The sequence below is a fragment of the Pyxicephalus adspersus genome, chromosome 3 (genome assembly GCF_032062135.1).
Source record: "Pyxicephalus adspersus chromosome 3, UCB_Pads_2.0, whole genome shotgun sequence".
Classification (NCBI taxonomy): Eukaryota; Metazoa; Chordata; class Amphibia; order Anura; family Pyxicephalidae; genus Pyxicephalus; species Pyxicephalus adspersus.
In genome coordinates, this window is record NC_092860.1 from 136,836,607 (window position 1) to 136,848,118 (window position 11,512).

General features: G+C 36.9%; 1 protein-coding gene across 1 annotated transcript; it reads left to right on the forward strand.

Annotated features, from left to right (window-relative positions):
* Positions 1-247: 247 nt before the first annotated feature.
* On the forward strand, positions 248-11,506 carry LOC140327824 (uncharacterized). The gene is made up of 5 exons (XM_072407141.1): positions 248-325; positions 5,027-5,389; positions 8,117-8,215; positions 8,392-8,472; positions 9,721-11,506. The coding sequence occupies exons 1-5, from the start codon at positions 277-279 to the stop codon at positions 9,744-9,746; spliced, it is 618 nt and encodes a 205-aa protein (XP_072263242.1). The 5' UTR covers positions 248-276; the 3' UTR covers positions 9,747-11,506.
* Positions 11,507-11,512: the final 6 nt, after the last annotated feature.

Here is an 11,512-nt window from a genome sequence, read left to right on the forward strand (position 1 = left end):
TTTCTAGCTGCAAGGAGCATGTGCAACCCACATAACTAGTTCAAGTATTCATGTCCAAATAAAAAGATTATGCTACGTTCCTTTATTGTTTTTTTGAAGATTTAGCAATAATTATTTGTACTTTATAATAAAGTTGTGGAGAAACTTTTTACACTTTTACAGCCTACAGAATATACAGTACTTGTACATGACCTAAAGGAAGGAGGTGTTACTACTAAAAACCCACATCCTCCTTCTGCTCAGTGTATCATAATGAGAAGACACAGCTGAGAAGCTATGAAAATGATATTCTGGTTTTATTTCGCTTTTCACCTATCTTTTCATCGTAAGTCATTTTAGATTTTGTTTCAATTGATTATTATGTTTTTATCCTACTACGATTTTTTTTATATTCCAGTAAGAATAAATGTAGCAATAAATCTAAAGTGAACATAGTCATAGGAAAAGTATGATAGTTGCCATTGCTAGGTTCCTACTGAAAATAATATTTGCATGGCTGTATCTGATTTCCATACTTTTTACGAACCTGGAAGCATGCTGTAAATGCTTTATGAATTGCTGATTTTAATGCTAAGATTCCAGCCCAGGTAGTTGTTAGTACAATGTTTTCAATGCTAAAGGTGACCTCTGATCCCTAACCTTTGGGCTCATCCTTAAGCTGCGTACACACTTGCAATTTTTGTCGTTGGAAAGGATCTTTCACGATCCTTTCCAACGACAAGGGGCTGCAAGATGCATGAACGGTGCTGTACATAGAGCACCGTTCATGCTCTATGGAGAGGGGAGGGGGAGAGCGACGGAGCGGCACCCTGCTGCGTGCTCTCCCCTTCCCTTTCATTACGATCGGCTGTCGTCCATCGTCCGTGGATCCGGCAGGTCGGTCGTCCGGACGATGGACGACACCGACTGTACACATGGAAGATTTTCGCCCGATAATTGGCCGATGCCGATTATCAGGCGATAAAAATCTGACGTGTGTACGTAGCTTAACTCTTCACCCTTCAGTAAATTAAACTTTTTCATCTTCTTTTAACAATTCACCCTAAAATGTTTTAATTGTCACTTTACCTGGCCCCAATGCTTAACCTAACCTTTTAAGGTAATCTTTTCAGTAGACACTATTCCAAGTACTACATTTAACAAAAATACTATTGGTTTCTTTGGGTTTGACCATCTTATGCACCACTCTAAGTTCCACATGTCCAAGCCAAGGGTGCTTTCTGTGATAGATACTAATTAAGTATCTTAGTAAAAAAGTAGTAGGCTTAGTCAAAAGGTAAAAAACTCTACAGTCATGTGAAATGTTAAGTACATTCCATGCAAATTGTTGATTTAAACAGGCAAACAGATCTTTATTTAAACAGTGTCTATGATAAAAATTTGAACAAAATATTATCAAATTGACTTGTTTTTTTTTTTACAATCTTAATGAAAATGCAGAGTTGTCCCGTTTGCCACCACTTAAACTCATGAAATTAGTATCAGGTGTAAAGGATTAGAACTTCAATAGCATGGAGGCTGCACTCTTCTTATTTAAACTTTGGATATCAAGAATCTGGTGTTCACTCAACTGTGGGTATGTTTAGAACAAATCAAATTTAGACAGTTGGTAGAAGAACCTCATACCAGCTGTGACGTACGGTCCTGGAAATTGGAAAGTTTGGGGTTGCTTTGCTGCTTTAGGGTCTGTGCAGTTTACATTTATCAGAACAACTGCAAATTCTGTCTCAAAGTGTTGCTGATAAGAATGTAAGTTCGGTCCACCCTGATCCAAAGCACACTAGCCAATTTACCAGGGAATTGTTCAGAAGATGAAAAAGAGGGGTAAGCAATGGCTTAGTCCAATCTTTCTCAACTGTTTTAACATGAAAAACCCTTGAAAAAACTTTTAAGTCTTTAGAGTACCCCCTACTACAAATATTATATACACAGCTCACAGTATTTTGGTGTGGTCGTCAGTGAGAAGAATTCCTCTTACAGTGCTGGCCATTGGGAAAAATGTCACCCTTACAGGTAGCCAAAAGATCATTGACGTCCTTAGACCATCTTGAGAGAGACAAACTGCTCTATGCTCAGAGAAGCCTTAGCAAACTCTGGAGGATTCTTAGGGTTCTACAGAAACCTTACATAGGTACATAGTTTGTCAGTCCATCAAGTTCAACCTGTAGGAAATAAACATACTACAAACCTGCATATTCCAGAAACATATTTACATATTTGATCCAGAGGATGGCAAAGCCTGTTTCAATTTGCTCCAACAGGGGAAAAAATTCCTTCCTGATCCCTTGAGGCAATTGAATGTTCCCTGGATCACCAGTCTCTGTTGTCATTTCTTTAAAACCTTACTACCTGGTTAAAAAGCACAGGTCTATTCAAATCCATGATTAGAAGCCTATCAACATTTTAGCACACAATTACATTTTTTATTTTTTTTTTTGTTAAAAAGGGCAAATTGTTCTTGTGTTTTTTTTTTTTTTGCGTGAATATCACCTCAATTTCTAGGTACAGTTTTAGGAGAAATATAATATTTTCCTAAATAAATATATTGAAAAAAATTGAGGTCTGCTTCATGTAAAATAAAAAAAACCTGATTCTTTGTTATGCCATGCACTAAAAGTATACTACTAATAACTGGGCAACTAAGTACACTATGGGGTCTGTTTATGAAATAAAACATTCTTTGGTGGAGAATCTTCCAGACCCATATGTTTCAATAGCAGTAATTGATTTCCCACTATTTTCAGTAAATGTTAGATTCATTGCATTATATATAGACCCATATGTTCATATCTCTGTGAAAATTCTAAAAGTAAGCTTGTATTAACGTTGCAGTGGAGTATCCACTCAAAATGTATGTAAAGGCTGAATTGGTTATCAAGTGTGTTCTCTGGGGACAGTTTCCTACTTACTTTTTGTAGGAGATGCAACAGATAATAGGAGGATTTTTTTTTAAATTGAGGAATTCTATTGTTACATATTTGATACCAGAACAGACATCTCCATTGCAAAATTTAACTTCTGAACTTCAGAAACTCTGTTCTGTAACAGCTAAAGATCACTATAAACCAATAACTCATGTCTCAGTAACAGTGGTCACCACGACAAATCCCAGACGAATCCTTTCATTCTCTTTCCCAAAACGAAAAAGTTGTATTTATATATATTTATTTTTAATAACTTTTAAAAAAAATTATAGTTGTACATGTTCAATATAAATATGTTCTGGGTCCAAATCAGTTCTTCTATTTGATCAGCCGAGCCACGTTTCCCAAGGAACGACTGTAGTTAAGCCACTGCTCTACAACTAAAGTAAGATCCCTAACAATAGTAGGTTAACAATTTTGTCTCAGTTCTAAAGTTATTATTTAAATATTTAATTTAACATTTGATCCATGCTGCATTTCTAATTGTAAAAAGGCACCATTCAGATCTGTTATTTCTTTTATGTTGCTATAATGCATTGCATATTGACATCAATAGGGCATCCTATGCATAAAGACCAGTTGTCAAGGCACTGGCACTACCAGATATTGGCCATGCACCTTTTTGTTCTGGTCCTGGTGCAGCACAACACATGACAGTATGTTACTGCGCATTGTGTTGTCCTGTATTTCATGTGTGTCAGAGGTACATCAAGTTAATGTAATGGGTGCCACTGACAATGAATACAACCTCAATCCACTAATGCATGCACCTCCATAATGCAGAGATCTGAATGGACCTTCATTAATGTTCCTTAAATTTGCTATTCACAGCATAGGAAGCCCGGGAACAATATTTTTTTTTTTTACTACCACTGGAGATCCTTGGTTAAAATGCAAAAATAGTTCTATTTTAACCCTTTGTGAGCAAAGATATTGGAATCAATTGGTGTCCTAACTTTTTATTTTAGTCTGTGCCTGTTCAATTTTTTACTAGCTTTTTATCTCCTTTGCACACCAAAATCGTTTTTACATTTTGTTGTTGAAATCTGTGAAATGCATGCAACTGACAGTCTAAGGCAGGGGTGTCAAACTCAAATACACAGCGGGCCAAAGTTTAAAACTTAGACAAAGTCGTGGGCCAAACTTGAATCTGAAAGAGCACCACTACTACAATTCCCTGTGTCAAGAAAACAGTCCAATGCGGGGCTTAATTTTATAAGTGGCTGGAACTCCCTCTTCACTGAAATAGCGCCGCTACTACAATTTTCTGCGTGCATAAAACAGTCCAATGCGGGGCCACGCATAGGCAGAGAGGCCGGGAATTGTAGTAGTGGCGCTATTTTAATGCAGCGGCAGGCCAGCTGCAATTCATATTTAGGATTCCTTTGGGGGCCAAAAAAAGGACGATGGGGGCCAGAGTTTGACACCCCGGTCTAGGGTTTTGGTCACACTGTGTGCTGCAGCAGGGTACACTTTAGCTAACGCAGTGTGCAATATGCAAGAACATTAGACATTTATTAGAAAAGTCACTATATGCAATTTGGTGCAATGATACAATTCAATGCTCTAGACTGCCCCATTTCTTGTTATGAATGGGGGTCAGTGTCACAACAGACAGCAATGCAGTTTGATTGTGGTCTTACTGTCTCACTTAGTCTTAGTGTTAATTAGCAGAACCTAATTGGTATATAAAAAATTGTGTGATCAAAAAAACATATTTTATTAGTATATTTTTCTTAATTTCTATACTTTTCCTCAAACAAGCAAATGTATTCTTTTAGTTTTTAAATATAAAGTATTTGGATTTTATCGTTTTCATTACTTTTTTTGGTTCATTCATGTCTGTTGCCCCATCAATTCTACCTACGATTATGCCCGAAGGCCACTCTGGATATCAGCCTCATCTTTGTTTGTTTGTTTTTTTTATTCTCAGTTTATTGAGAGGAACTGTTGTCAGTAAAATAATTTCAGGGCTATTATAAGTTGGGAGAGCAAGAGGAAAATTTCTCTAACATTTTGCACTTGGGAAAAATATGCTGATATTACTTTTTTTGCATTTTCCTAATTCCAAAATAAACTAAATCTGCATTCTTGTTTAACAGGTTTTGCTTCTGGGAAGCTAATGGTCACCCAGAATCCAAATGAATCACACATACCCAAAGGGAAGTCTATCACTATTACCTGTTGCTGGAATATTACAGATTCCCGGCGTATCCGCGTAGAATGGAGAAAATGCTCCAATTTACAAACATGTGATGATAATGGAACTGTTTTGTCTTCTGGTTTGTGGAGTCCAAATAAAACGACTACTCTGATTTCAATTACCAAAGACAAAGCAGTGTTGACACTGGAATCCATCACAAAGGAAGATGAAGGACTGTATGTCTGTAAGATTATTTCAGAAATCCCCACACTGAACACAGGACAAGGAAATGGCACTCAGTTACATGTCAATGATAAACCAAGTGAGAATACATAACTTCTTCATAAAATGTTCAAAAAAGGAATTGATAATGATTGGAAAATGTGGAAAAATCTGGACAAGGAAATAGCACTTTGTTACATCCATAATAAAGCAGATAATGAGTGTAAATGCTTTTATATAGCTATAAAAACAAGAAGATATAGTCACATAATGGGCCATACATAGAGATGCCCATCAATAGTCACCGTACGATATCACCGTATCATATGGAAAAGTTGAGACACAAACTTGTCAAAAACTTTACCTATTGTCCCTAAAAGGTAAAACTAGTAACAATCACTGTAAGCCCCACTTTTTTGTGATGGCACTCAGTTACATGTCAGTGATAAAAATAGTTAATATACATAGCTTCTATATAAAATGTTCATCAGCTCCTTGGGTTCCCCACACCATACTTATCAAACCATATCTTTACAGAGCTGGTTTTATGTTCAGCTGCCCAGTCATGCTAAAACACTATAGATGGGGCAGTACGATGGCTCAGTGGTTAGCACTCTGGCCTTTGCCATGCTAGCTCCCGGTTCGAATCTTGGCCAGGACACTATCTGCATGGAGTTTGCAGGTTCTCCCTGTGTCTGTGTGGGATTCCTCTGGGTACTCTGGTTACCTCCCACATGCAGTTAGGTTAATTGGCTTCCCCCCAAAAATTGACCTTAGACTGTATAAATGACATTTGACTGAGATAGGGACATTAGATCGTGAGCTCTTGAGGGACAGTTAGTGACAAGACTATGGACTTTGTACAGCGCTGTGTAATTTGATGGCGCTATATAAATACTGTGTAACATTAATAATATAGCTCTTCCTCAAACTGTTACAGACAGTGTACCTCTATACCATTTCTTATCTTAGGCAGGAAAAAAGTAACAATATAGTTTACATATAAATGTGAAAAAATATACGAAAAGGAAAGAGAAGAAAGGGGATAAAAGAATATATAAAAAATAGGGACTAACTAAGGCTAAATAATTGTAATATGGGTTATACTATATATGCAAGCCCCTTGGAAATGACATAAGTCTGTTATTTGTACATAATGCACACCATAACAATATTGTGACAATGTATTTATAAACGAAGTGTGCAGTGATTATTTCACTATAGGAAATTATACTGGGAAAATGGATATAGCAGAGCCCTAGCCCACTATATTCCTAAATTGTAAGCTCTTCTGGGCAGGGTCCTCTCCTCCTGTGTCACTGTCTGTATCTGTCCGTCATTTGCAACCCTAATTTAATGTACAGAGCTGAGTAATATGTTAGCACTATATAAATCCTGGTAATAATAATAATAGTAATAGTAATCTCCCAAGCCAGATAGCTCTCTTGCCTATGCATTGGCCCAGTGCTGTTTTAATGTATAGGGGGGCAATTTACCATCCTATTTGAAACATAGAGTGGTACAAAACCTACAACTTGCTCTTTTGTTGCCTGCAGACATTCAACCTTCCATCCTCAAGCCCTATGAACAAGCAAATTCTGGTTGGAGATAAAGATATTACATTTCTAATATTAGTCCGGGATTCCCACTAAACCTCAGCCCTTGAGTTTTTTAAATGTAGGTGGTTTTTTCATGCCTAAGAATTATTTGGCATTATTTCCAGGTCAGAGGAATTTCTTTTTGGGTATAACACATGAACATTTCTGATAAGACATCTTCATGCTGTAGATGGGTATATTATATCCCAGTGGTTTCCAATGATTCTGATCCATTCTTATATTTTATGCATGGTTATCCTTTGCCAAGGTTTAGTTCTACTTTGAGGTCTTTAACTTTTAGAACAATAGCTAGTTATGGTCCTTTAGACTTTTGGGAGGCAAACTGGGTCTGATTTATTAAAGGTCTCCAATACTGGAGAGGATACACTTTCATCAGTGAAGCTGGGTGATCCAGCAAACCTGGAATGGATTTCCTAAACATCATTTACCTGGACCAGATCCATTCCAGGTTTGCTATATCACTGATTTTTACTTATGAAATCAGAAATTTCTTCAGAGATAAATCTGAAAATTAATGGACTTTAAATGTCCTGAGACTTGGAGTATTTGGTATTGTATGTGCCACTCTGCAGGCATTATTAAGGTTCATGAGCCATGTGTTTGAGGAAAACCATTTCATTTGTAGTCAGTCCAGTCCATGTACATGTGAAATATTCAATTCATGGGAGCAATCTCCTTGCTGCTCCCCATTGATTCTTTAGTGTATCACTCAAAAAAGAATAATGAGAAAACTAATGTAACTTTCTAACCTCTTCTGAAAACCTATGCTTTATACCTTTTAAACTACTTTTGCTGCCGGTCTCTTTTGATGGCCATGAAAAGATGGATAATTTATCTAGAACAAGTCAGACAGGTAGATTCCACAATTCCTCATGTGTGAGCATGTTCACACATGGTACAATGCTAGCTAGTTTTAGGCTTTAAGTTTTGAGGCCTATGCCATGAATGATAAGGATGAATTATTCCACAGTGTCTGCAGCTACCAAGACCTGTGAGGTATTGTCCTAAAGCTCATTAATTTCCCATGTATACACACAGTTTATTGTCTATAGCCTAGCAATGGCCATGGCCACCATATCATGCCATAATCTACTCTATGCCTGACCAAATGTTTATATCCTACAATATTAAATGAAAAAGTTATTTAATGTTATTGACTTATGTTTGACTATGTTTAAATAATAACTAATTATATATTTTTCTTTTAGTTCCTTTCCCATTGTGGTATTTATACTTCACTATCCTTATCATTATCCCCATACTGATCACGGTGTACTGCTGTTTTTACAGGTGGAAGAAGGGAAAAGGTAACTTTTATGGCTTAATGTTTTGTGTTTCTCTCTCGTTTAACCTAGTTTAATGGTAATATATTATATCGTAGATTAATGATTTACTAAGTTTCCCAATCAAGGGAAATGTATTGATACATTGGACATAATATGCCCTATAAATGAACAATGACTGGTTTATTTATGTCAATCAGAACTTCACATGGATCACACCTATGGTAACATGACAAGACACACACGTAAGGATGCAAAGTCTCCCAGCACCATACAAAAAAGTAAGTTACTGCAAAAAAAAATAAAAATGTGTGTATATATATATATATATATATTTATATAAATGTATATCCAATGTAATTTATAGATGTCTGCCATCTGTTACCCCACTGTCCAATGTGATTGCCTTAGAAGCCAACGGGAAAATCAGGTTTTAGTAATAAAACTAAATTAAGTAGGAGCCCAAAAAATAATTAAAAAAAGGTTTGAACTGGGATGCAAATTGTTTTAAATAAAAGGGAGTAAAATTAACATTCTAGATCACTTTATGAACTTGTGACATGATATGTGGCATATAGTAGATCAAAGCAGTTCCAGCATAATGAAACCCCAACAGTTGTGTTCTGTTTTAGTGAATAACTTCTACTCAAAACAAAAATTCTGGATTCCTGCTGTCCAGCTAAGGTTGTATAACTTACCCCCCAATCCAACCCTAACCACTGACTGTTTATTATGCTTTTTTGTATTATTGCTTACCTTTTTCAAAATCTTTTATATGTAACTCTAAAGGTTCTGTCACATTCTCTCTGGACTTACCAGTCCTTATTAATGCAGTGAAAAATTCTGAAATAATGGCAATAGTGGCATTCTCTGCACCAAAGCATCATGATTATCCCCTCTTGGGAAATGGGGGGACTACCACAACCCACATTCAAAGTAGGAATTCAGAGTCCTAGAAATAGTTAAAGATGAACTCCAGGATCCCATAACCTTCAAGATTGGCTCTCTTTTCCCATCCTTAGTAAAACTGCTTTCCTGAAAATAAAAGCTTATTTTGTAAAAAGTATTTCTTACTTCTAATAATATCAGCATCAGTGGTTGCAGCTTAGAACCAAATACTTCCCCAGCGTCTGTTTGGACCCCAACATACAACATACCCATCACAGCATTAGTATGCAAACCACCAAACTACAACTAACTCAAGACATTGGTATTATATGAGTGGCAACTAACAGATGAAAGTGTAGGGCTTTGGACAGTGCAGATATGGAGGAGAAGGCTTGATTATCCTGAAAGTCCATCAGCAGGAATTTAGGCATAATTATGACGATTTGCCATCACTGATGGTCACTAAGACAAATAGATTGGACAAGACAGCAATAAAAAACTGACCAGGTTTTAATAAAAAGAAAATACTTGCTTTTTTATTTTGGCAATCGCTGAGACATGTTTCTAAGGGCAGGAATTATGTTGTCTCTGTGATATACATGTGAGATAAAAAGTAATGTACCTAATACATTTTTTTGCAGAGAAAATAAAGAAGACATGTGTATGAAACCATGACTGTACAGAAGCTACAAATTGCCTCCATACCATCAAAACTTCAGTGTGCATGATTCACAAACCATTCCAGACAATGACCACTGTGACTCCACTGGATATTTCATTTATGATTTATTGTGTCGGATTGAAACTACAGCACCCCTGCCTACCGTAGTAGCAGGTACTGAAAAATACTTGCTGTTACCATTTCTAGCCAGAAACCAATCTGTGCCATTACAACTTTTATACTTTATCATTAGGAGCTAAACTCACTCACTGCAGTGTGTTCTAATTGAGCCTATGGATGATGTTGGTGTCATGGGTTAGCATTGAATTTACAAAAGGCCAATCTGGTAATTACTGTGAAACTATGAGCATGCCCATGCAAGATAAAGTGACAATTTCTATGCAAAAGGCCCCATGTTGACCCTCATATACTCACCTTAATAGAGACTATTTGCACAGCACAGCCAGAAACAGAGCCTTGCACTTCCTGGTATTGAGAAGCAGGTATTCTCCTCACCTATATCAGTGCCTTACAGTTACAGTTGACATTTAAAAATCCGGCAACCTCCGGACCTGAGGAGTCCCCATATTTTTGAAAGTTATACTTACCTCCACAGACAGGCCAGCCTTTCTCTTGCAGCACCCAAGGACATCTGGCAAAGTTCCAGGGAGGGTCTCAAGATGTATTTACTGTAGCAAGCAAGACCTAACAGCTGTTTCTGCAGAACAGCGCCATCAAAACATAAGTGGCCAAACAGTGTACTACAGTCCCTGTATTGAAAATGCGATGCGAAATTCATGCCGGAAAACTGAAGGAACAGGGTTAGCAATGGTCGGGTTTTGGATTGTCAACTGTATTTCAATTTTAAGAGCAGAAAACAAAGGATTGGGAGAGTGCTAGTATGGTGAGTGTAGAGGTCTCTTTGTTGCTGTCCTGCAGTGGCAAGGTAACATTTTTTTTATAACATCAAAGAGAAGAGATTTCTGCCTAAAAACAATAACAGCTGACATCTTGTGGTATCGGCCTTTAGAATTTTACATATCTGACAGGTTTGCTTTAAAGAGAATATGGCTGGAAATCATGTTTTCAACATATTTTAGATATGCTGTTTATAGAAAGGACCACAGCATTATACAAAGATAGGGATGAAACATAAATATATATAGTCACCCTGGAAAGGGTTGGAACAATGCTTTTAATATTGATTGTATCTTCAAATTATCGAATTTCATTCCCCACACAGAAAATGTCTAGGACTCTACAGGACTGATATAGCTGCAACTAAAACTGTCAGTAATGCGCTAAATTAGAAAATAAAGAATAATATAGGGCAGCATGGTGCCTCAGTGGTTAGCACTCTGGCCTTTGCAGAGTTAGGTCCCAGGTTCGAATCTCAGCCAAGACACTATCTGGATGGAGTTTGTAGGTACTTGTCGTGTCTGTGTGGGATTCCTCCAGGTACTCCAGTTTCCTCCCACATTCCAAAAACATGCAGTTACGTTAATTGGCTTCCCTAAAATCCACCTTAGACTGTGTAATGACATATGACTATGGTAGGGAGATTAGATTGTGAGCTTCTTTGAGGGACACCTAGTGCCATGACTATGGACTTTGTGCAGCGCTACATAATGAGTCGGTGCTATATAAATATTGTATATTATTAATAATAACTGCAGTGGCCACATAGTCTTCTATATAAACATTATATCACAAATATTATCTTGTATAAGCAAGCACTAAGTGATGACAGTATATAACAGTTTTAGAAAAAA